General features: G+C 39.4%; 1 protein-coding gene across 6 annotated transcripts in view; it reads right to left on the bottom strand.

Annotated features, from left to right (window-relative positions):
• The window catches only part of AGTPBP1 (ATP/GTP binding protein 1), a 197,102-nt gene that overhangs the window by 154,995 nt on the left and 14,770 nt on the right, over window positions 1–27,337 (bottom strand). For 4 of the 6 annotated variants that reach the window (XM_030809308.1, XM_030809316.1, XM_030809325.1 and 1 more), the window contains exon 2: window positions 11,304–11,368. The exons of the other annotated variants lie outside the window; for them this stretch is intronic. In XM_030809308.1, coding sequence (XP_030665168.1) covers window positions 11,304–11,335 — 32 coding nt within the window. In that variant the 5' untranslated portion in view covers window positions 11,336–11,368. The remainder of the gene's footprint in view (window positions 1–11,303; window positions 11,369–27,337) is intronic. 6 annotated transcript variants of the gene reach the window in all.

The raw sequence follows: 27,337 nt of genomic DNA, 5'->3' as shown, positions 1-27,337 counted from the left end.
TTACAGGCATGAGCCACTGCACCTGTCCAACTTTTTATCTGAACTAAAGTATATGTTTATAAAGAATTAAATCAGTTACTATATTGTAGGAGTGATCAAACAGTCCACATCAGGAACACCATGAACAGAAGACAATGTAAAACACCATAACAGAGGACAAAAACAGACTCTGACAGATTGCTTTATAAACAGGGAAAACAACCCTCTCCAAGCCCCCATAACCACTATTCCACTCTCTATTTCTATGAGATCAACTTAGATGTACTACCTTTTACCTATCTTTACCAACAGGTCAACTAGGAAAGGAAAAAATGTGAATTCCTTTTTGGGGACTACTTCACCTGTTTCCAAAGGTTAGTGTCTGCTTTCATTACTATATTCAAGGTATTCTCAAACGTCTGTTTTTATTTCCTCTTTGACTCAGGTTGTTCAAGAGAGTTTTAAATTCAAGGTGAACAGGCTTTGTTATTAAAAGCAGCCTGATTCTTCTTGCCCCATATAATCTTATCTTTTTACCTAGCTATCCAAAAGACTATCTTTAAGGTCCAAAACTTTTGTAGAATATGTTCTGCTATCTAGCGTATGTCCTACTTTGCTCAGTTTTCTCTGACACAGCCTGTGTCTTTTAAGTCATCATTCTTCCTTCTCCCTCTCCACATTCAACCAAAAGTTTTCTTGATACATTTCTAAAAACATACCTTTTAAGTAATACATCCTATTCCACTGTTTCCATTCCTTCCTTGGAAATTACAGTTACAAGTATATTGGATTTCTTTTGCCAGTCTTTCACAGCTAACCTTTCATCTCTAATCCCTTTAATCATTTGTTTACATCCATTAAATTGTGTTCACTTTCTCCATTATTATTCTTCGTGTGTTTTACTGTGCTTTTATAGTATCCATCTACTTTCGTACTGCTAATTTAATTGTCCTTTCTGTGATACCTTCTCTTCTGTTTTAAGTATTGCCAGTTCACATTTCATCTCTTCCTGCTGACTCACAATATCATCTCTCAATTTATCTGTTTCTGTTTTATGATCTTCACAGAGGTAACTGCATCAACAGTTTTGTTTTTTTTTAATTTGTAGTGAAATATTTCATGAGAATTTTCATCTGCTTCCTAAAAATCTTATTTCTGGTAACAACTCTCTGTCTCTTTTTTTTTTTTTTTTTAACAGTACCTTTTAATTACTCATTGAATGAGCTGAATTTTCCTTGACTGGTAACTTGTATAAGCTCCTATAAAAAGATGGGAAGTGAAGGAAGACCAGGGTAGCATTTCAAATTAATTAGGTCTCACAACTGAATGGCTCTCTCCTTTGCTGCCACAGAGACAGACTACTTTGGATACATGCTATTGGTTTACATAATTGTTGAATAGCCTGCCTGATCTGCTGCTCTGGACCAACCCCATCCATGAAATATTGTTCTCCTATCTCTGCACAACCCAGTTACAGTGAGTTGTCAAATTGTTGCAAAACAATTTAGGGTCCATCCTAAACCTTCAACAAGTATATTTTTGCTGGAGCTTTCTGAGATCTGCTATTCTGAGCCCTCTGTTCCCTATGTGTACTTATCTTCACTTCCTCCCAAGTGGCTTCTGCCCAATGTCCCAGTTGCATTTGGCAGCCTTTACATGTATTGCTGAGTCTGAAGCTAATGTTTCCTAATCTTGCCAATAACTGAATTTTCAAAGAAAGAGGCTGTTTAGTCTTCCTAGTTTTTTGAGGATTTTAAATAATTTCCAGGAAGAGATGGGGAAGACAGAATTATTGAATGATGTTCAAACTGGAAGTTTAGATATACAATTTTTAAAGGCCTCCTGGCTCTTGTGAAGTGAACGGATTACATAAAGGAATCAAGAGTAGATGCAGAGAAGTAAGTAAGGAGACTATTACAGTGGTCTTAGAAAGGGATGATACAAGCCTGGTCAAGGTAGCAACAATGGGCATGGGGAAATACACAGACAAGTGATTTACTTTTAGTGATAGATACAAAACACAGTATTCACTGGTAGGCTGGATGAAGACTGCTAAATGAAAAGATTGTCAAGGATGACTCCCAGATTTATGGCTTGCACTTGTGCATGGTTAGAATGTCATTTCACCGAGTCAGAGTAACACTAGAGGATGCAAAGATTTGCAAAGGCTCAATTTGGGGGAACATATAATGTGGGAGATGACTATGAGACTTCCAGGTGGCAATACTTAATAGGCATGGAGATACAGAGGGATTGGTCTCCACTAGAGATGACATCTAAATCAACAGGACTCAAATGAGATTGTCTAAGGACGCTGTATAGGTTAAAAGGAGAAAAAGTTTAGGACTGAGTCCTGAGGACTATTTAGAGGTCCTACAGAGGAAAAAGTGCCATAAGTAGGTTTAGAAGCAGTGGCCAATGAAGTGGGAAGAAAAACAAGAGACAATGGTACCGCAGACACCAACTGAAATACGTTTCAAATAGGAGGGACAACATCTAAAAGAAATGTTAATTGCTGCTTAGAAGTTAAATAAGACAGAAGCAAAAATAAAATAAATCCACTAAGTTACCACCTGAAAACTAAAGGTGGCCTTGGGCTTCTATATCCTATCAACATGGAAAGACAGGAAATATATGAGGTAAACCAAGTACTTGCCCTAGCTTACAGCCTTGACAGTTTCAGGCAATGTAAGAAGGCAGAACCCAGACGGCCCAACAGACTTCTTTAGTTGAGGAGGTAAAGGTAAGAGTCCAGGGAAACCATCATGGCTAGAATTCCAAGGAGAGACAACCACAGGAGAGAGAGCAGCACAGAGAAAACTCCAGAGATCTGCAGAAAGTCTCCCTCAAATATACAGCTGAATACAGATCAGCGCAGGAGTGTGAGGAAACTACCCAAGACTAGGAAAAAAAATCATCAAAGGATTCAAAGTAATACTGCTAGGTAATCACAGGACAGGGAATTGTGTCTGATCCCACCAATCAAAATTTTAAAATTTCATAATTAGCAGAGCACTGGATAGAGTACACACAAGGGTCTAACCTCAGTAGTAAGGAATAATTTAGTCAGACAGACTGAGAGTAGCTCCAGTCCTATCTAACAAACATTAAAAGAAAGACTCAAAAGATTCACACTTTTTTGAAGTAACTTAACTGCATCCCAGAACAAGGCTCAAGAATATTTAAGGAATACAAAAATGTCCAGGACAGCAGAAGGTAAAAATCACCAATCAAAAGTTACCAGGCATGCACAGAAAAAGATAAGTACAATCTATAATGGGAACAATCAAAGTGAACAAAGAATAGACACAAACATTATAATTAATAAACAAGGATATTAAAATAGGTGTTGTAACTATATTACATGTGTGCCAAACTAGTCACTTAAAAAATATTTTAAAAGGCTGGGCGCGGTGGCTCACGCCTGTAATCCCAGCACTTTGGGAGGCCAAGGCAGGCAGATCACGAGGTCAGGAGATCGAGACCATCCTGGGTAACACGGTGAAACCCCGTCTCCACTAAAAATACAAAAAATTCTCTGGGCATGGTGGCGGGCGCCTGTAGTCCCAGCTACTCTGGAGGCTGAGGCAGGAGAATGGCGTGAACCCAGGAGACAGAGCTTGCAGTGAGCAGAGATTGCGCCATTGCACTCCAGCCTGGGCAACAGAGCAAGACTCCGTCTCAAAAAAAAAAAAAAAAATTAAAAAGTCCCAACTACAATGTCAGAGATGAAATATACTTTGTATGAGATAAACAGCAAATTTTATGTGTCAGAAAAAAAAGATGGGTGAACTTGAGGATACAGCAATAAAAAGTATCCAAAATAAAAGAGAGAGAAAAAAGAATTAAGAGAAAAAATTTGATAGGACAGTGATCTGTGGATCAACTTCAAGGAAAGACATATACATTTCATTGAAGATTCCTGAAGGACAAGACAGAAAAGAACAGAAATATGTAATAAAATTATGGCCAAAATTTATCCAGTTTTGGTGAGCTACATACCCAAGAAGCTCAATAAACTAAAGGCACAAGAAACATTAAAAAAAAAAAAAAAAATCCTACATCAAGGGACATCATAATCAAACCTTCCAAAATCAGTGATTTTTAAAAGAAAATGGGAAAAAAGCAGCCAAATAACAAAAGACAGGTTATACACAGAAGAACAAAGATAAGTATGACAACAGAATTATCTTCAGGAAAAAAAGCAAGCAGCCAGGAAGCCAGGAGGGGTAGCTCACACCTGTAATCCCAGCACTTTGGGAGGCTGAGGCAAGAGGGCAGCTTCAAACCAGCAGTTCCAGACTAGCCTGGGCAACATAGCGAGACCCTATCTCTATTCTTTAAAAAAGAAAAAAAGAAGTAGAAAATGAGTTGATAAGACAATGATACTATATATTATTTAAATTTATCTAAAAGATAATTAACTATTTAAACTAAAACAAAGTAGTGTGCTGGGTCTATAACATGTAACGGTAACCGTATGACAAACAGCACAAAGGTTAGGGAGAGGGGAAATGGAAGGGTTTTGTTGTTGTTGTTGTTGTTGTTGTTTGAGACGGAGTCTCGCTCTGTCGCCCAGGCTGGAGTGCAGTGGCGCGATCTCGACTCACTGCAAGCTCTGCCTCATGGGTTCATGCCACTGTCCTGCCTCAGCCTCCCGAGTAGCTGGGACTACAGGGGCCTGCCACCGCACCCGGCTAATTTTTTGTATTTTTAGTAGAGATGGGGTTTCACCGTGTTAGCCAGGATGGTCTCAATCTCCTGACCTCGTGATCCGCCCGCCTCAGCCTCCCAAAGTGCTGGGATTGCAGGCATGAGCCACCGCGCCCGGCCTATGGAAGGTTTTTATGCTATGCAGGAAGTGATGTATCATTAAAAGATAAACTATGATAAGTATACTAGATGTATAGTATTAACCCTATAAAAACCACTAAAACAAAATGGAGTTCTAGCTAATAAGGTGCTAAGCCAACGAGAAGATGAAATAGAAACAGGAAGAAATACTCATTAATCTAAGAGAAAGAAGAAAAGGAGGAAGAAGAGAATAAAAAATGAGACATATAGAAAATAAATAGGCCAGGCACAGTGGCTCACGCCTGTAATCCCAGCACTTTGGGAGCCGAGGCAGGTAGATCACAATGTCAGGAGTTCAAGACTAGCCTGGCCAAGATGGTGAAACTCTGTCTCTACTAAAAATACAAAAAAACTAGCTGGGCGTCATGGCAGGCACCTGTAATCCCAGCTACTCATGAAGCTGAGGCAGAGGATTGCTTGAACCCAGGAAGAGAGGTGGCAGTGAGCCAAGATCGCGCCACTGCACTCCAGCCTGGGCCACATGGCAAGACTCTGTCTCCAAAAAAAAGAGAAAATACATAGTAAGATGATATTTTTAAACATGTTAAATATAGAGGATCTAGGGCCAGGCGTGGTGGCTCACGCCTGTAATCCCAGCACTTTGGGAGGCTGAAGCGGGCGGATCAGGAGGTCAGGAGATCGAGACCATCCTGGCTAACACAGTGAAACCCCGTGTCTACTAAAAATACAAAAAAAAAAAAAAAAAAAAATTAGCTGGGCGTGGTGGCAGTCGCCTGTAATCCCAGCTACTCAGGAGGCTGAGGCAGGAGAATGGCGTGAACCCGGGAGGCGGAGCTTGCAGTGAGCCGAGATCACACCACTGCATTCCAGCCTGGGCGACAAAGCGAGACTCCATCTCAAAATAAATAAATAAATAAATAGGATCTAAAATCCTCAGTTAAAAGACAGAGAAGGACAGACTGTATATTAAAAAAAAAAAAAGCAGACACAATACATGTTGCCTACAGGAAATGCACTTTAAAGATAGAAATAGGCTAAAAGTAAGAGAATAGAAAAAATACATCGTGCTGACACTAATCAACTACGGAACTAAATTAAAATCAGTAAAAACCTTTAGAAACCCCTCAAATATTTGGAAAGTAAATAACAAGCTTCTAAATAACCTATGGATCAAAGAAAAATCAAAAGGGAAATCAGAAGGTATTTAGAACTGAATGAAAATACAACATATCGGAATTAGCAGGATATCACCAAAGCAGTATTTAGGGGGAAATTTACAGCAATAAATGTCCACAGTAGAACAGAAATGTCTCAAGCCAATGACCTTAGCTTTCAATGTAAAAAATAAGAAAAAAAGAGCACATGAAACTCAAAAATAAGCACAAGTCAGGAAATAATAAAAATCAAAATAGAAATCAAAGAAACATGCAAAACCATAAGAAAATCAATGAAACCAAAAGCTTGTTCTTTGAGAGTATCAGTAGAATTAATAAACTTCCAACCAGGCTGATCGAGAAAAAAGACAAAACACTAATTCCCAATATTAGGAATGGAAAAGTAACATCACTATAAATGCTAGACAGTAAAAACATAAAAGAATACTTCAACAACTTTATGCCTATAAATTGGACAACATAGAAGAAATGAACAAATGCCTTGAAAGACATTAGTTTCCTAATACTTTCATAGGAAAGTGTTTGTTTCCTACTGCTGCTGTAACCAATTACCACTAACCTCACTGCTTAAAAACAACATGAACTTATTATTGTATTACAGGCTAGAGATCAGAAATCCAAAACCAGTTTCACTGGGCTAAAATCAAGGTGTAAGAAGAAATGGTTTTTAGCATATTCTCACTCATAAGTGGCAGTTGAACAATAAGAACACATGGATACAGGGAGGGTAACATCACACACTGGGGCCTGTTGGGGGGGTGGGGGTTAGGAGAAGGATAACATTCGAAGAAATACCTAATGCAGGTGATGGGTTGATGGGTGTAACAAACCACCATGGCACGTGTATACTTATGTAACAAAACTGCACATTCTGTACATGTAACCAAGAACTCAAAGTATAATAAAAATAATAATTTTTTAAAAAGAAGAAGAAATGGTTTTTCTAGAGGCTCTGAGGGAGAATCCATTTCCTTGCCTTTTCTAGTTTCTAGAGGTCACCTGTATTCCTTGGCTCATTGCCTCTTTTTTACATCACCCTAACCTTTTGCTTCCATCATCACATCTCCTACTACTGACTCTGATCCTCTTACCTTCCCCTTAATAAAGACCCTTATGATTACACTGGGCCCACACAGATAATCTAGGATCATCTCTCTACATCAAGATGCTCAATTTATTTATATCTACAAAGTCCCTTTTACCAAGTAATGTAACACATTCACTGCTTCCAGGGATTAAGGCATGGACATCTCCTAAGGGACCTACCATAGACACAAATTACCAAAACTCACTTAATAAGAAATAGAAAAACCTGAATAGTGCTATCTATATCTAATAAAGAAAGTGAATTTATACTTTATTGTTTTTTGTTTGTTTGTTTTTTGAGACAGAGTCTCACTCTTTCGCTGAGGCTGGAGTCCAGTGGCACTGTCGGCTCACTGCAACCTCTGTCTCCTGGGTTCAAGCAATTCTCCTGCCTCAGCCTCTCGAGTAGCTGGGATTACAGGCGTCCACCACCACAGCCAGCTAGTTTTTATATTTTTAGTAGAGACGAGGTTTCACCATGTTAGCCAGGCTGGTCTTGAACTCCTGACCTCAGGTGATCTGCCCACCTCGGCCTCCCAAAGTGCTGGGATTACAGGCGTGGGCCACCATGCCCGGCCATGAATTTATACTTTAAGAACTTGCCACAAAGAAAATTCCAAGACAAGGTGCCTTAACTGACGAATATTACCAAACATACAAAGAAATAATACCAATTATATACAAACTCTTCCAAAAAAACTGAAAAGGAGGAAATACTTCCTGATTCCAAAATTCTACGTGGCTAGTACCTAATACCAAAACCAGATAAAAACATTACAATATGCTTCATGAACATAGATGCAGAAGTTCTAAACAACCCTTTAGCAAATCAAATCCAACAATATATGAAAAGAATAATAACAATATATCATGACCAAGTAAGATCAATCACAGGAATGCAAAGTTGGTTTAATATTTGAACATCATTCAATATAATCCACCCATTAATAAACTAAAAGAGAAAAACTTTGCAACCATCTCAACAGACAGAAAAAGTATTTCACAAAATCAAACATTCATACTGGATAAAAAATTCTCAGCATACTAGAATATAAGAGAATTTTTTCAACCTGATAAAAAGCATTTACAGAAACGCACAGTTAACAAAATGTTTAAAGGTAAAATGCTTTTCTCCTATGATCAGAAAACAAGATAAGGATATCCACTGTCACCATTTTTTTAGTGATACCTACTAAATGAGTTCACCCTTCAATGTCATTCAGCTGCTCAATAAAAGTTATCCAGGGTAAGGACTTTGTCTCTTGGATGTGATGGAAAAATTTAAAGTGAGGTAAAGACATCTCAGATATCGGCAAGAACGTGTAATAATGGACAACAGATTCTATACTAATAAAAGAGGAGGAGGAAGAGATGAATGAGAGAAAACAAAAGTTAACAGATTAGAGCTCTGGGTGAGGTAGAACTCTTAGAGAACAGATATTTGAGCAAGTGAGCTAGAAAGATAACAGATTATAGTTGGAGAATGAAAAGAATAAATTAGTATTTTGAAATTAGAGTTTTTTTAATGATAAGATTTAGGGCATGACATAATGGTAGAGAGTGAAGTGTAGAGAAAATTTCTGCTCCTTATATTTTACTAGATGTGCTGCTTTGATTTAAATTGCCACCTATTGCCATGGTCTTTAAATCTGCCAATCTAATCTATCTAATTAGAATCTTTGTTTAAGTTCAGCAATTCTGAATATTCTACCAACCCTCAAGCCGCCCTTGCCTCTTCAAGTCCCTATCACACAATAAACACCTGTTTATGAGTACCTTATTTTCTAATTCTATACACCTCAAAATTTAACACTTCACTATACACTGGTTAAGTCACCATACTGCATTTGTTCAGATATTCTTTATCAGTTTACAGGCTTTGTGTAAAAAGAGAATAGGGCTCTATTTTTAGAACACATTCTACACTCATTTTCTTCAATACACTGTATTAAGTGTTATACTCATGTTTCTTTTCTACTCTCACAGATTTAGTACCAAGCTAGCTAAAAGTATTTCATAATTGAGAAATAAATCAAAAAGAGGCAAAGAAAAAAAGAAAGAAATCAAAGCCAGCATCTACAGAAGCTTCTAGAGACATGAAAATATACAAAAGATTTTCTGTGAAAATTGGTGAGCTCTCATCAAATTTGAAGAAAGAAAAAAATTCAAAACAAAACTTGGAAGTATTATTTCTCCCCACTTTTCAGACCCTTAGAAGACATTCTTGTAAGTTCTCTGACACAGTCTCAATATGCCATACTATAGGAAAGGAGCTTTGACCCTTTTCTATCTATCTCAATTTGCCTTATTGCATTCAGCTTTCTTCACAGAGCAGTATGACAAGTTTTACTAGAAATTATAATTTATTTTAGATGAAAACTATTTGCAGTGATTCCAAATTAGTTACCCTACAAAAAAATATATATATCCAATAAAATATACTTCAGGAGAAAAAAATTAAAAATGACATTAGGAGCCAGAGGCTTTCAAACTAAAAGTAATTTCACATTTTTATGAACAATGGTCTAGTAATTTTAGATAGTTTAGCTAATCAGTAGAGATAGCATTATTTGTTTGACCTGATGCAAAAAGTAAGGCATTTTTTAAAAAGATCCTTTTTAAAATACAAATAATGCCTAATTCCTTTCCTACAGAAATCACACAAGTATGTGACTAAAACGAAATTTGGTATGATGTATTACATAGTTAATAACTGCAAAACCTAGCAATTTAAGGAATAAATTGTGTGTATACTATTCATTATAAAACAGTGTGTATACTATTCATTATAAAACATACTTAAAGCATACCTATGAATGTCAAGTTATATACATGTAAACATAAGAACATTGCTACAAAGCAGAAACTTTCATTACCAGTATTAATACACTGTCAATTACCAAGCCAAATACCATCTAATCTTCACAGCCTTATAATAACAGCATTATCATTAAAATAATTGTTCAGATGAGAAAACTGAGGCTTCACAAAGTTACACAATTTGCTCATGGCTGTATAGCCAAGACAATTTCAATATACAATCAGAATTGTCTTTCAACTGAAAGAAATAAAACCAACATTAAGACAATTTCTTGATATTTAAGAACTTTTAACAGAGATGATACAGTGTGCTTTAACTCAGCAATCAGTTAAACTTTTTCTTTTTTCTTTTTTTTTCCTTTTTTTTTTTTTTTTTTTTGAGACAGAGTCTCACTGTGTTGCTCAGGCTGGAGTGCAGTGGCGAGATCTAGGCTCACTGTAACCTCTGACTCTCGGGTTCAAACGATTCTCCAGCCTCAGCCTCCTGAGTAGCTGGGATTACAGGCGCCCACCACCACACCCAGCTAATTTTTGTATTTTTTATAAAGACAGGGTTTTGCCATGTTGGCCAGGCTGGTCTCGAACTCCTGACCTCAGATGACCCACCCGCCTCGACCTCCCAAAGTGCTGAGATTACAGGCGTGAGCCACTGCGCCCGGCCTAAACTTTTTCTGTAAAGGGCCAAATAGTATGTATTTTAGGCACTGTGGGCTATGCAGTCCCTGTCATAACTACTCGAATTCACCATTTTAATAGAAAAGTAGCCACAGACAATATGTAAATGAATTACCATGGCTGTGTTCCAAAAAAAACACTTTATTTATAGATGCTGAAATGCAAATTATACATAATGTTCATGTATCACAAAATACTATTTTTTTTTAACCATTTAAAAACGTAAAAACTGGCCGGGCATAGTGGTTCACGCCTGTAATCCCAGCACTTTGGGCGGACGAGGTGGGTGGATCACCTGAGGTCAGGAGTTCGAGACCAGCCTGGACAACATAGTGAAACCCCACCTCTACTAAAAGTACAAAAAATCAGCCGGGTGTGGTGGTGGGTGCCTATAATCCCAGCTACTCCGGAGGCTGAGGCAGGAGAATCACTTGAACCCGGAGGCAGAGGTTGTAGTGAGCCGAGATCCTGCCACTGCACTCTAGCCTGGGCAACAAGAGTGAAACTCTGTCTCAAAAAAAAAAATGTAAAAACCATTCTGAGCTCACAGGCCATACAAAAACAGGAGGTGGTCATAGTTTGCTGACTCCAATTTTAACTGAAAAGTTAAACGTTAATAAACATTTTTAATTACATAAATATAACATAATATACTTAAACACAAATAATACTTTGTCAAGTATTGAGTTTCAAATAATTCTGTCATACATTATTTCTGTAACTTATGCATACTGATATTTAGAATTACAGTACCTTTTATCTGGTATCACTTTTAACTTGCTCATCTTGAGTTACTTCATTTCATAATTGCAGATAATCTAAAAGAAAAGTGTTAATGATATTAAAAACTTATAACTCTTTTTTCTATATATTAGATATCACAGAAGCCATACAATGGTAAGTTTTCATTATGGGCTACACAAGATAACACCGGAAACAAAGACAGAACATTTGAGTTCTATGTGCTTCTGCTGGGTTACTTCGGAATGCAATGTATGACTATTAAAATATCTATAATCAGCCAGGAAACTGTTATCAAAATCCAGAGCTACAAAAACACAGAAACCTAACATAATGTCATTTGCAACCTAATGCTAAGATCTTTTGAGACAGTTCAAATTATCCTTCCTGTTCTAATACTCCTCCTTAAAATACATAAATCAATCACAGCATCCTGTGATTAGTGCACTTACTGTACACCATTCACACAGTAGTCAAATACTAGTCAATATGTGTTATTTCCATATAAGAACATTTTCAAATTAGTAAAAGCTTCTATGCACATCTTCCCTTAAACAATAGTTTTCATTTTTAGACATTATACATGTTAAAACAACCTTAAATCTCAATTCACATAATTTTTATAAATCTTCAAGTTTATTTTGCAACTATTAACCCTAAAATACTCTAAATATCTTTTAAATACCAGTGCTTACTGAAGCAGAATTTTTTGGCATCACTAAACAGTAGAATAACTACTGTGAATTCAAAAAGTTAATCACGGCTGGGCGTGGTGGCTCCCACCTGTTATCCCAGCACTTTGGGGGGCCGAGGCGGGTGGATCACCTGAGGACAAGAGTTTGAGACCAGCCTGGCCAACATGGTGAAACCCCATCTCTACTAAAAGTACAAAAATTAGCTGGGTGTGGTGGCGGGTGCCTGTAATCCCAGCTACTCAGGAGGCTGAGGCAGGAGAATCACTTGAACCCAGGAGGTGGAGGTTGCAGTGAGCCAAGATCGTGCCATTGTACTCCAGCATGGGCGACAAGAGTGAAACAAGAGCGAAACTCCATCTCAAAAAAAAAAAAAAAGTTAATCACATACTTATGAAATATTTATTAATGTCATATTTAAAAGGACAACAAACACACAAAAAGGGCAAACTTCAAATTGTTTAACTTAATACTTTTGGAAGATCCTCTGATGAAGTAGAAGATATTCTGGATGTTTTTCTTCAATAACAAAACTTTTCAACAAGACATATAATTTTTTTCATTTTCCTTAACTAAACAAATATTTAGAATTGTGTACAAAAATTACATGAATTGTTTTTAAAGTCAATGTGAAATTTTAAATTGTATTTTTTTTTACTCTTTTTTAAGACACAAGTACAAAATCAAAGTAACTTTTTTCTATTTCTAAATTAAGTAAAAATCACTATATATCCACAGGGAGAAAAAAATCTTACCTGATTTCAAAAGTACTGTTGCTGCCACAAACAGAAGAAACTATTAATACACTAACAGCACATCTCATGAAAAGTTCCCTGTGGATTTTATTAGAGTTGATAGAGTTGAAAAGAATAATGGTGAGCACTAATATCATAACCAACTGTATTTCAACAGATAAGAAATGATTTGAACTTGCAGTTCACAGTAAAATAAACCACAGGCATTTCTCTCCTCTTCCTCTTGGGACTAGATTACAGTAAAAGTAAAGAAATAAAGTTGGTTCCTCTCCAGTCCTTCTGGCGTTACCAAAGTGAACAGATCCAGGAGCTGAAGAGGGTCCATCGGTGGGAAGTGAAGTCAGTGCCTCAGTTGCCAGTGTGTGTTTTGTGCCTTATTCTTTTATCACGCAAAAAAGGAGAATACTGCAGTGAATGAAGTGCCTTTTAGCACTGCTTTTTCTACTGTAATTGGTGTTTGAATGAAGATGACAATGGAAGAGATGAAGAATGAAGCTGAGGCCATTTCCATGTTTTATATGCCCTTCTATGCAGTCATGTATCCTGTGTTTAACGAGCTAGGAGTAAATCTGCCTGCAGCTCTAGAATGAGTAAATCTGTCTGCAGCTAGACACCGAAACCATTTTCATTATGGTTGAAAAAGACAATTGTAAAATGTAGCTTCATCATAATCTCACACTGAAGATTTTTTGCATCATTTTTGCTATTATCATTCTAAGAATTACAAGTCAAAAGAATCTACACCTTAATGTGTCATTGTATAGCATTCCTTAAAATAATTATAGATATTGTCATTGTTTCTGGCATTTTAACTTGAAAGTGATATGCTGCAAGGTAACATTTAAGAATATTTGATGGCAAACATTCAATATATGGTATGTATCTGTTAAACATCTCTTGAAAAAATGCATATATATGTGTGTATATATGATCAGAATATCAAGAGTGGTGTAATGTCTAAAAACTTCTAACAGGAGCTTATTATAGCAGTTTATCAAAAATAAATGGCCAGGCGCAGTAGCTCACACCTGTAATCCCAGCACTTTGGGAGGCCAAGGCGGGCAGATCACCTGAGGTTGGGAGTTCAGGACCAGCCCAGTAAACATGGTGAAACTCCATCTCTATCAAAAATACAAAAATTAGCCTGGCCTGGTGGTGCAAGCCTGTAATCCCAGCTACTCAGGAGGCTGAGGCAGGAGAATCACTTGAACTGGGAGGCGAAGGTTGCTGTGAGCTGAGATCACACCACTGCACTCCAGCCTGGGTGACAAAGCGAGACTCTATCTCAAAAAAAAAAAAAAAAAGAAAGAAAGCAACAAGAATTCTCAAGAATGGAGGGAGGAAGGAAGGAAGGTTGGTTATGTTTAAACCCACAGTGACAAAAAGGAAAACTAAGAGGGAAGAAGGAACAGGTATTATACTAAGGAGAACCCAGGAAAATAGGAACCTAGCAACCTAGCACTCAGAAACAAGGACGACAGAGGAAGACTACGAAACAGGGCTAACTAAAACTTTGGAACTGCAAATAGTAACTTCTCACCCCCTCCATATCTCCATGCCCTACCACTGTGGAACATGCTCAGCAGTATCAAGCACCTAACCCCTGGCAAATAATCTTCACTAAAGAAACAGACAACCTCAAAGAATTCTGCTTTCTAGGCTTAAGAGTCCCCAAGGAAAAAGGTCAGTTCTCAACCTTGTTATCCTAAGGTAGGCCAGTGTATCCCTTACAGTTCACTTTTTATGACTGAAGCCTGAAGCCAGAACACTTCAGAATAAATGAAAAATCTTGCGAAAGCTTGTGTTGATTACAATATGGTGTAATAGAAAGTGCAGGCACCTAGAAGCAGAAGTGTTGCATATCACCAAGTTTGTGGCTTTGCCAAGCAAGTGTGATAAAGCAAGAGGGCAGAGGAACTGAGAATGTATGAAAAAAAGTGATAAAAACTGAGCTCGAAATTTAGGTATAATCTCCTCTTTCCTCTTTACTGAATCATTTTCATCACCATAAAATCATGATATTTCTGTGTCTTAGGAAAAAAACTTTCTTGCTCCCATCCTCCCAATCCAGCTACTGTCCCATTTCTCTCCTTCTGAAAGCAAAGACTTGTTTATGCACACTGTCAACAAGTCCTCTCTTCCAATCCTCTTAAACATATTCCAATGAGACTTTCCCCACCCTAGCCCATCAACACCATTCTTATCAACAAGCAATGATCTCCATGTTACTAAATCCAATTGTCAATTCTCAGTCCTCATCTTATTTGTCCTATCAGCAGCATTTGATACAGCTGACCACATCCTCTTCTTGGAAATGCTTTCTTCATTTGGCTATATACTTTGTTTTCTCCCAACCTCACTGACCACTTCTAAGTTTCCTTTAACGGAATGACCAGGGCTTAGTTCTTTCTTGTCCTCTTCTAACTACAGTCTCTTCCTTGGTGATCTCATCTAGTCTTGTAATTCAACATTTCCACTTGAATCTCTACTAATATAACCAACTCAACATATGCAAAACGGATCTGATCTTCCCTTCCAAGTGTGCTCTACCCTGGCTTTCCCATCTAAGTTAAAGACAATTCTATGTCTCCAGTTGCTCAATCCAAAACCTTAGCTTCATCCTTGTCTCCTGTCCCACATCCAATACGTCAGGAAGTCTTGATAATTCTACTTTCAAAATATATCCAGAATCTGATCACTTTACCACATCTACCATGGTCAAGTAAACAATGTCACTAGTCTCCCTTCTACCTCTGACGCCCCCTACAGTCTATTCTCAACACAACATGCTTAGTCATCCTTTTAATACACTGGCGGATAGAAGAAGGAAAAAACACCTTAGGTAGATTTTTGTCACTACTCTGCTCAAAGCCCTGAGTGGCTGCCAATTTCAATGACATAAAAGACCCTAGGGGAATACCCCAAGTCCTTACCTCCCTGTCTTCATATCCTACCTACAACTCTTCTCACTGACTCTGCTCTGGATGCACTGGCTGAGCCTCCTTGCTTTCCTCCAACATGCCAGGCTCTCACTTTAGTGCCTTTGCATAAGCTGTTTCTTTTGCCTGGAATGCACTTCTGCCAGATATCTCAATAACGAACTCCATCACTTCCATTGCTCAAGTATCACCTTTTCAATACAACCCATCCCAACCATCCTATTTAATATTGCAAACTACCTCCAGACCCTAGCATACCCATTGCCCTTGCCAGAATCTACTTTGTCTTCTTCCAGAGCACTTACTGCCTTCTAAAACATGATGATTCAAAAATAACTGAAAAGGCTGAGTGCAGTGACTCACGCCTGCAATCCCAACACTTTGGGAGGCCCAGGTGGGACAACTGCTTGAGCCCAGGAGTTCAAGACCAGCCTGGGCAACATAACAAGAGCCCTTCTCTACAAAAATAAAAAAATCAACCAGGCATGGTGGCATACACCCATAGTCCCAGCTACTCAGGAAACTGAGGTGTGACAACCACTTGAGCACGGGAGGTTAATGCTGCAGTGAGCTGTGTTCACACCACTGCGCTTCAGCCTGGGTGACAGAGCAAGACGCTATCTCAAAAAATAAATAAAATAAAAATAACTGAACATTTTTGCTATGGTCTGAATGTTCGTGTGCCTCCCAAAATCCTTATGTTGAAAAGCTAACCCCCAAGTGACAATATGAGAAGTTGGGGCCTTCGGGAGATAATTAGGTCATAAGGGTGGAGGCTTCATGAATGGGATGAGTAACCTTTTTTTTTTTTTTGTAATATATTTTAAGTTCCAGGGTGCATGTGCACAACGTGCAGGTTTGTTCCATAGGTATACATTGTCATGTTGGTTTGCCACACCCATCAACTCGTCATTTATGTTAGGTATTTCTCCTAATGCTATCCCTCCCACAGCCCCCCAACCCCCGACAGGCCGTAGAGTGTGACGTTCCCCGCCCTGTGTCCGTGTGCTCATCGTTCAACTCCCACTTATGAATGAGAACATGCAGTGTTTGGTTTTCCGTCCTTGTGATAGTTTGCTGAGAATGATGGTTTCCAGCTTCATCCATGTCCCTGCAAAGGACATGAACTCATCCTTTTTTATGGCTGCATAGGATTCCATGGTGTACATGTGCCACATTTTCTTAATCCAGTCTATCACTGATGGACATTTGGGTTGGTTCCAAGTCTTTGCTATTGTGAATAGTGCCATAATAAACATACGTATGCATGTGTCTTTATAGCAGCATGATTTATACTCTTTGAGTATATACCCAGTAATGAGATCGCTGGGTTCTAGTTCTAGATCCTTGAGGAATTGCCACACTGTCTTCCACAATGGTTGAACTAATTTACACTCCCACCAACAGTGTAAGTGTTCCTATTTCTCCACATCCTCTCCAGCACCTGTTGTTTCCTGACTTTTTAATGATCGCCATTCTAACTGGTATGAGATGGTATCTGATTGTGGTTTTGATTTGCATTTCTCTGATGACCAATGATAACGAGCATTTTTTCATGTGTCTGTTGACTGGATAAATGTCTTCTTTTGAGAAGTGTCTGTTCATATCCTTCGCCCACTTTTTGATGGGCTGTTTGGTTTTTTCTTGTAAATATGTTTAAGTTCTTTGTAGCTTCTGAATATTAGCCCTTTGTCAGATAGGTAGATTGCAAAAATTTTCTCCCATTCTGTTGGCTGCCTGTTTACTCTGATGAGTTTCTTTTGCTGTGCAGAAGCTCTTTAGTTTAATTAGAACCCATTTGTCTATTTTAGCTTTTGTTGCCATTGCTTTTGGCATTTTAGTCATGAAGTGTTTGCCCATGCCTATGTCCTCAATGGTATTGACTAGGTTTTCTTCTAGGTTTTTATGGTTTTAGGTCTTACATTTAAGTCTTTAAACCATCGTGAGTTAATTTTTGTATAAGGGGTAAGGAAGGGATCCAGTTTCAGCTTTCTACATATGGCTAGCCAGTTTTCCCAGCACCGTTTATTAAATAGGGAATCCTTTCCCCATTGCTTGTTTTTGTCAGGTTTGTCAAAGATCAGATGGTTGCAGATGTATGGTGTTATTTCTGAGGCCTCTGTTCTGTTCCATTGGTCTATATCCCTGTTTTGGCACCAGTACCATGCTGTTTTAGTTACTGTAGCCTTGTAGTATAGTTTGAAGTCAGGTAGTGTGATGCCTCCAGCTTTGTTCTTTTGGCTTAGGATTGTCTTGGCAATGTGGGCTGTTTTTTGGTTCCATATGAACTTTAGAGTAGTTTTTTCCAATTCTGTGAAGAAAGTCATTGGTAGCTTGATGGGGATGGCATTGAATCTAAAAATTACCTTGGGCAGTATGGCCATTTTCACAATATTGATTCTTCCTATCCATGAGCATGGAATGTTCTTACATTTGTTTTTGTCCTCTTATGTCGTTGAGCAGTGGTTTGCAGTTCTCCTTGAAGGGGTCCCTCACAATCCTTGTAAGTTGGATTCCTAGGTATTTTATTCTCTTTGAAGCAATTGTGAATGGGAGGTCACTCATGATTTGGCTGTTTGTCTGTAATTGGTGTATAGGAATGCTTGTGATTTTTGCACACTGATTTTGTATCCTGAGACTTTGCTGAAGTTATTTATCAGCTTAAGGAGATTTGGGGCTCAGACAATGGGGTTTTCTAAATATACAATCATGTCATCTGCAAACAGGGACAATCTGACTTCCTCTTTTCCTAATTGAATACGCTTTATTTCTTTCTCTTGCCTGATTGCCCTGGCCAGAATTTCCAACACTATGTTGAATAGGAGTGGTGAGAGAGGGCATCCTTGTCTTGCGCCAGTCTTCAAAGGGAATGCTTCCAGTTTTTGCCCATTCAGTATGATATTGGCTGTGGGTCTGTCATTTTTTTTTTTTTTTTGTTTTTTTTTTTTTTTTGAGACGGAGTCTTGCTCTGTGCCCCAGGCTGGAGTGCAGTGGCGCGATCTCGGCTCACTGCAAGCTCCGCCTCCCGGGTTCACGCCATTCTCCTGCCTCAGCCTCCCGAGTAGCTGGGACTACAGGCACCCGCCAACACACCCGGCTAATTTTTTGTATTTTTAGTAGAGACGGGGTTTCACTGTGTTAGCCAGGATGGTCTCGATCTCCTGACCTCGTGATCCGCCCGCCTCAGCCTCCCAAAGTGCTGGGATTACAGGCTTGAGCCACCGCACCCGGCGGCTGTGGGTCTGTCATAAATGGCTCTTATTATTTTGAGATACGTTCCATCAATACCTAGTTTATTGACAGTTTGTAGCATGAAAGGCTGTTGAATTTTGTCAAAGGCCCTTCCTGCATCTATTGAGATAATCATGTGGTTTTTGTCATTGGTTCTGTTTATGTGATGGATTACATTTATTGATTTGTGTATGTTGAACCAGCCTTGCATCCCAGGGATGAGGCCAACTTGATCATGGTGGATAAGCTTTTTGATATGCTGCTAGATTTGGTTTGCCAGTATTTTATTGAGGATTTTTGCATCAATGTTCATTAGGGATATTGGTCTAACATTCTCTTTCATTGTTGTGTCTCTGCCAGCCTTTAGTATCAGGATGATGCTGGCCTCATAAAATGAGTTAGGGAGGATTCCCTCTTTTTCTGTTGATTGGAACAGTTTCAGAAGGAATGGTACCAGCTCCTCTTTGTACCTCTGGTAGAATTCGGCTGTGAATCTGTCTGGTCCTGGACTTTTTTTGGTTGGTAGGCCATTAATTATTGCCTCAATTTCAGAACCTGTTATTGGTCTATTCAGAGATTCAACTTCTTCCTGGTTTAGTCTTGGGAGGGTGTATGTGACCAGGAATTTATCCATTTCTTCTAGATTTTCTAGTTTATTTGCATAGAAGTATTTATAGTATTCTCTGATGGTAGTTTGTATTTCTGTGGTATCGGTGGTGATATTCCCTTTATTATATTTTATTGCGTCTATTTGATTCTTCTTTCATTTCTTCCTTATTAGTCTTGCTAACGGTCTGTTTTGTTGATTTTTTTCAAAAAAACCAGCCCCTGGATTCATTGATTTTTTTAAGGGATTTTTTGTGTCTCTCTCTCCTTCAGTTCTGCTCTGATCTTAGTTATTTCTTGCCTTCTGCTAGCTTTTCAATTTGTTTGCTCTTGCTTCTCTAGTCCTTTTAATTGTGATGCTAGGGTGTCGATTTTAGATCTTTCCTGCTTTCTCTTGTGGGCATTTAGTGTTATAAATTTCCCTCTACACACTGCTTTGAATGTGTCCCAGAGATTCTGGTACATTCTGTCTTTGTTCTCATTGGTTTCAAAGAACGTCTTTATCTCTCTGCCTTCATTCTGTTATGTACCCAGTAGTCATTCAGGAGCAGGTTGTTCAGTTTCCATGTAGTTGTGCAGTTTTGAGTGAGTTTCTTAATCCTGAGGTCTAATTTGATTGCACTGTGGTCTGAGAGATAGTTTGCTGTGATTTCTGTTCTTTTGCATTTGCTGAGGAGTGTTTTACTTCCAATTATGTAGTCAATTTTAAAATAAGTGCAATGAGGTGCTGAAAAGAATGTATATTCTGTTGATTTGGGATGGAGAGTTCTGTAGATGTCTGTTAGGTCCACTTGGTCCAGAGCTGAGTTCAAGTCCTGGATATCCTTGTTAACCTTCTGTCTCATTGATCTAATATTTACAGTGGGATGTTAAAGTCTCCCATTATTATTGTGTGGGAGTCTAAGTCTCTTTGTTGGTCTCTAAGGACTTGCTTTATGAATCTGGGTGCTCCTGTATTGGGTGCACATATATTTAGGACAGTTAGCTCTTCTTGTTGAATTGATCCCTTTGCCATCATGTAATGGCCTTCTTGGTCTCTTGTGATCTTTGTTGGTTTAAAGTCTGTTTTATCAGAGACTAGGATTGCAACCCCTGCTTTTTTTTGCTTTCCATTTGCTTGGTAGATCTTCCTCCATCCCTTTATTTTTAGTCTATTTGTGTCTTTGCATGTGAGATGGGTCTCCTGAATACAGCACACTAATGGGTCTTGACTCTTTATCCAATTTGCCAGTCTGTGTCTTTTAATTGGGGCATTTAGCCCATTTACATTTAAGGTTAATATTGTTATGTGTGAATATGATCCTGTCATTATGATGTTAGCTGGTTATTTTGCCTGTTAATTGATGCAGTTTCCTCATAGCGTCGATGGTCTTTACCATTTGGCATGTTTTTGCAGTGGCTAGTACCTGTTGTTCCTTTCCATGTTTAGTGCTTCCTTCAGGAGCTCTTGTAAGGCAGGGCTGGTGGTGACAAAATCTCTCAGCATTTGCTTGTCTGTAAAGGATTTTATTTCTCCTTCACTTATGAAGCTTAGTTGGCTAGATATGAGATTCTGGGCTGAAAATTCTTTTCTTTAAGAATGTTGAATATTAGCCCCCACTCTCTTCTGCCTTGTAGGGTTTCTGCCGAGAGATCCACTGCTAGTCTGATGGGCTTCCCTTTGTGGGTAACCCGACCTTTCTCTCTGGCTGCCCTTAATATTTTTTCCTGCATTTCAACCTTGGTGAATCTGACAATTATGTGTCTTGGGGTTGCTCTTCTCAAGGAATATCTACGTGTTGTTCTCTGTATTTCCTGAATTTGAATGTTGGCCTGCCTTGCTCGGTAGGGGAAGTTCTCCTGGATAATATCCTAAAGATTGTTTTCTAACTTGCATGCATTCCCCCCATCACTTTCAGGAACACCGATCAAACGTAGACTTGGTCTTTTCACATAGTCACATATTTCTTGGAGGATTTCTTCGTTTCTTTTCACTCTTTTTTCTCCAATCTCGTCTTCTTGCTTTATTTCATTAATTTGATCTTCAATCACTAATATCCTTTCTTCGACTTGATCGAATCAGCTATTGAAGCTTGTGCATGCGTCACAAAGTTCTTGTGCTGTGGTTTTCAGCTCCATGAGGTAATTTAAGGTCTTCTTTATACTGTTTGTTATAGTTAGCCATTCATCCAACCTTTTTTCAACATTTTTAGCTTCCTTGCGATGGGTTAGAACATGCTCCTTTAGCTCAGAGAAGTTTGTTATTACCAACCCTTCTGAAGCCTACTTCTGTCAACTCATCAAACTCATTCTCCATCCAGTTTTGTTCCTTTGCTGGTGAGGAACTGCAATCCTTTGGAGGAGAAAAGGTGCTCTGGTTTTTTGAACTTTTCTGCACTGGTTTCTCCCCATCTTTGTGGTTTTATCTACCTTTGGTCTTTGATGTTGGTGACCTACAGGTGGGGCTTTGAGGTGGATGTGCTTTTTGTTGATGTTGATGCTATTCCTTTCTGTTAGTTTTCCTTCTAACAGTCGGGCCCCTCAGTTGCAGGTCTGTTGGAGTTTGCTGGAGGTCCACTCCAGACCCTGTTTGCCTAGGTATCACCAGCAGAGGCTGCAGAACAGCAAATACTGCTGCTTGATCCTTCCTCTGGAAGCTTCATCCCAGAGGGGCACTCGCCTGTAGGAAGTGTCTGTCGGCCCCTACGAGGAGGTGTCTCCCAGTTAGGCTACATGGGGGTCAGGGACCCACTTGAGGAGGCAGTCTGTCCGTTCTCAGAGCTCAAACGCCATGCTGGGAGAGCCACTGCTCTCTTCAGAGCTGTCAAACAGGGATACTTAGGTCTGCTGAAGCTGTCTGCTGCCTTTTCTTCTGGTATGCACTGCTCACAGAGGTGGAATCTAGACAGGCAGTAGGCCTTGCTGAGCTACAGTGGGCTCCGCCCAGTTTGAGCTTCCTGGCCTCTTTGTTTACACTGTGAGCATGAAACCGCCCATTCAAGCCTCAGCAATGGTGGACGCCCCTCCCCCCAGCAAGCTGCAGCATCGCAGGTTTATCTCAGACCACTGCGCTAGCTGTGAGCAAGCCTCCATGGGCGTGGGACCTGCTGAGCCAGGCACAGGAGGGAATTTCCTGGTCTGCTGGTTGCGAAGACTATGGGAAAAGCGCAGTATTTGGGCAGGAGTGTACCGTTCCTCCAAGTACAGACTGTCATGGAGTCCCTTGGCTAAGAAAGGGAAATCCCCTGACCCCTTGCGCTTCCCAGGTGAGGCGCTGCTTCGGCTCACCCTCCGTGGGCTGCACCCACCGTCCAACCAGTCCCACTGAGATGAACCAGGTACCTCAGTTGGAAATGCAGAAATCACCCGTCTTCTCCATCAATCTCACTGGGAGCTGCAGACCGGAACTGTTCCCATTTGGTCATCTTGGAAGCCTCCTCTGGGTTGAGTGTCCTTCTAAAACAAACTCCAGAGAATAAGCTCTTCCCTCCCACCATGTGAACACACAATGAAAAGGCACCATCTATGAACCATGAAACAGATCCTCACCAGGTATGAATCTGCCAGCATCTTGATCTTAAACTTCCCAGCCACCAGAACTGTTAGAAATAAACATCTGGCCAGGTATGGTGGCTCACGCCTGTAATCCTAGCACTTTGGGAGGCTGAGGCAGGTGGATCACCTGAGGTTAGGAGTTCAAAACCAGCCTGGCCAAGATGGAGAAACCCGAACTCTACTATAAATATAAAAATTAGCTGGGTGTGGTGGTGAGCACTTGTAATCCGAGCTACTCAGGAGGCTGAGGCAGAAGAATCACTTGAACCTGGGAGGCAGAGGTTACAGTGAGCCGAGATCACACCATTGCACTCCAGCCTGGGCAACAGAGTGAGACTTTGTCTCAAAAAATAAAAAAATAAAAATAAACATCTGTTCTTTATAAGCTACCTACTCTAAGGTATTTTGTTGTAGTAGTGCAAACAGACTAAGACAACTTTGAAAATTGTCATTACTGAATAATCAGTTATATATGAACCTGTGTCAAAACCAATTTTTGAAAGAACAATCAGTTTATTTCTATAAACTTGCAAATGCTCAATATATGCCACATCATAACACATACATTAATGCCACAATCTACTTTATTCCAGGCCCTTAGCCATTTATCACCACTGTTTACTACAAAAGCAACCAAAATAGATTATTTCCTCAAGGTTGTGGGGAAAACCATATCGCATAAATACTCAGATGGTATAATATCTAAGACTTCACTGGCCACTACTTGATTCTTTTTATTCACACAATAACACAGACAACTAATTTAACAATGTGTTATGTCTATTATCTATCTCTTTCCACTGGAATTAAAGCTCCATGAGGGCATGGATCTTTGTTTTGCTTACTAAATGCCTCCCAAGTGTCTAGAAGAATGCCAGCACATTGCAGGTGCTAAATAAATTTTTTAATTAATGAATGCTTTTAAGTTTTCTTTTGAAAAACATTTTACTACACAAACAAGCAAGAAAGTCTTCATTTTTAAAAATCCAGTAATATGGCAGACACGGTATAACGGCACACAGTATCTATCCCAATTTCCCTCTACCGTGCCTTCCTATACCACAGGAACTTGAAAGTTTAAAAACCAAAAAGCATTTCCCAGACTCCCCTGCACCCTGCAGCCACACTTCCAGATGTAACTTAAGTCTACCAAATTCGTCACTTGTGAGAGATTTCGAAGATGAGCAAAAGCTGCCTGATTATAGAGGAAAGCACAGACACAGACATGTTCAGTTTTTCTACAACAATGTATGAAGAGGTCCCAGAGTGTAAGGCAGGGATTCTCAACCTGGAGTCCACAAGATATTGAAGATACTGCTTGAGTTCTTTGAGAGATCAGAAATTTAACAAAAAAAATTTAAAAAAACTTTTTTTAACTTTTGTGCATCAAGCAATGGCAGTATTGACAGTAAATGAACCACCTCATTAGCAATTGTGTTAGAAATTAGCCATGTGGTAGTGCACAGTAAGACCATGTTTATTGGGATACAGTTGTCCTTGATAACTAGTGGTTGCTATGCATAGGGGGAGGATGGTAGGGGGCTAATGAACATCAGCCTCTCCCTCTCAAATTACCTCCACAAACCTCCCCATAGGCACCGCCAACTGCCTGATATAAGCAAAAAAGCTCTACAAGTGTAATGGAAAATTGGAGAGAAATTTTAATTCTGATGAAAAGGCCAGCCACAGTGGCTTACACCTGTAATTCCAGCACTTTGGGAGGCCAAGGTGGGAGGACTGCTTGAGCTCAGGAGTTCGAGACTAGCCTGCGCAATATAGGGAGACCCCATTTCTGCAAAAAATTAAAAAATTAGGTCAGGCGCAGTGGCTCACACTTGTATTCCTAGCACTTTGGGAGGCCAAGGCGGGCGAATCACCTGAAGTCAGGAGTTCGAGACCAGCCTGGCCAACATGGCGAAATCCCATCTCTACCAAAAATACAAAAAAATATTAGCCAGGCGTGGTGGCACATGCCTGTAATCCCAGCTACTTGGGAGGCTGAGGCAGGAGAATCGCCTGAACCCAGGAGGCAGAGGTTGCAGTGAGCCGAGATCATGCTACTTGCACTCCAGCCTGAGAGTGCAAGACTCCGTCTCAAAAAAAAAAAAAAAATAGCCAGTGTGGTGGCATGCACCTATGGTCCCAGCTACATGGGAGGTTGAGGTAGAAGGATCGCTTGAGCCTGGAAGGTTGAGGCTACAGTGAGTCATGTTCACGCCACTGCACTCCAGCCTGAGTAACCGAACAAGACTCTGTCTCAAAAAAAAAAAAAGAAAGAAAAATGTTTACATGTTGCAACTCAGTTACCCCCAATGTTTTGCTATTTGGTGCAAGCTTTGCAAAACATGGACAAAATTACAATGGAGTTATATCATGAAAATTTAGTTTTGTGATTTTTCTCAATTAGTTTTTTGTTATGGTCTTAAGTCTTAACATCTGTGTTTTACAAATGCCCGATAATCCAATGTGGTAATTTCTGAGGATGAAGTGTGAGAATAGGGCCAAAGGAAAATTCCAGTAAGGTTGGTAAAGAACTGTATCTAGTGAGTCATTTCATCACACTAATGCATCAAGAGACACATGAAACAAGTCCCTCTTTACAATGCAAATAAGTATCAATCGATGTATACATGGGCTGTACTAAGTTTTCCTATACCATTTTGTGTTGTCTGTGGAAAACAACTTTACAAATACAGCAATGGTTCCAGCAAAATTCAAAAGACACTTAAATACAAATTACATTCATTTGACAAGTTAAGTGTCAAATATACTGGAATCTCAAAACAAACAGAATAAAGATTTTGTTTTAAAAAAAAAAGTCAGTGAAAAGGCTGAGGCAGCAAGTTACACAGTAGTAGAATTTATTGCCCAGAAGAGGGAAAGTCACACAATTGGTGGTGAGAATCTACTGTAATTATAATAAAAAATGTAAAATTACACAGAGTAAAAGATCAGTAAAATGTTTATATAAGATACAGAAAGAGAAACTGAAAAAAGTTCTACAGTACATGTTGAACATCCCAAATCTGAAAATCTGAAATCCAAAGTGCTCCAAAATTCGGCCGGGTGTGGTGGCTCACGCCCGTAATCCTAGCACTCCAAGAGGATGAGGTGGTCAGATCACCTGAGGTCAGGAGTTCGAAACCAGCCTGGCCAATATGGTGAAACCCCGTCTCTACCAAAAATACAAAAATCAGCCGGGCATGGTGGCACATGCCTGTAATCCCAGCTACTCGGGAGACTGAGGCAGGAGAATCACTTGAACCCAGGAGATGGAGGCTGAAGTGAGCCGAGATTACACCACTGCACTCCAGCCTGGACAACGGAGCGGGACTTCATCTCAAAAAAATAAAAGCAAATCCCACTTCACAACACAGTGTTTTCTTCACAGAGAGATGCTGGTGTCAAAAGCCCTAGGAAAGGAAATTTTTAAAGTTCTAATTGAAGCTCCAAAAAAGTATTAACTGTTCTATAAAAACCTGTTCATTCAAAAATGTTTAAAGAATTGTGTAAAAACATGGGTGAAGAGGACATAAATCTACTACATACAGAAATACAGTGGCTTAGCAGAAGAATTTTCAACAGGTATCTAAGCTGAAAGATGAATTCCAGGAGTACTTTCACAAACACAGCAGACCAGATTTTGCCAAGTATTTTGAGAATGAAGAATGGCCCAATCTACAAACATTTGTTACCACATGAAGTAACTGAACAACTCTGCCAGGCCTTAGAGAAAATATTTTTAAGGCCAGTTGTGGCGGTTCACACTTGTAATCCCAAGTGCTTTGGGGAGACCAAGGCAAGAGGATCACTTGAGGCCAGGAGTTCTGGACCAGCCTGGGTAACATAGTGATACCTCCATCTCTACAAAAAATAAAAAAATAAAAAAAATTAGCTGGGCATGGTGGCATATGGCTGTAATCCCAGCTGCTAGGGAGGCTGAAGCAAGAGGAATCCCTGAGTCCAGGAGTTCAAGGTTGCAGTGAGCTATGACTGCATCACTATACTCAAGCAAGATCGTGTCTCAAAATATATATTTATATACACACACACACACATACACACACACACACACACACACACATATATATATATTTGCTTCAAGTAACAAGATTCTTGGGAAAAAAATCCTGTGATCAAAAAAAGGCAATCTTAAAATGTTTCCATTGTTTCTTGGGCTTGTGAGTAAAAATGTTTATCTGCAAATCTCAAGTCTTGCTGATATAGGAGAAAAATATTAAAAAGGAAAAGTAAATAGTATTTCCCTTTCCTTCCTCAAACAAGTGTAA

Source organism: Nomascus leucogenys, chromosome 1a (genome assembly GCF_006542625.1).
Source record: "Nomascus leucogenys isolate Asia chromosome 1a, Asia_NLE_v1, whole genome shotgun sequence".
Classification (NCBI taxonomy): Eukaryota; Metazoa; Chordata; class Mammalia; order Primates; family Hylobatidae; genus Nomascus; species Nomascus leucogenys.
The sequence above is the reverse complement of the archived record's forward strand: the minus strand, read 5'-3'. Positions and strand labels throughout refer to the sequence as shown.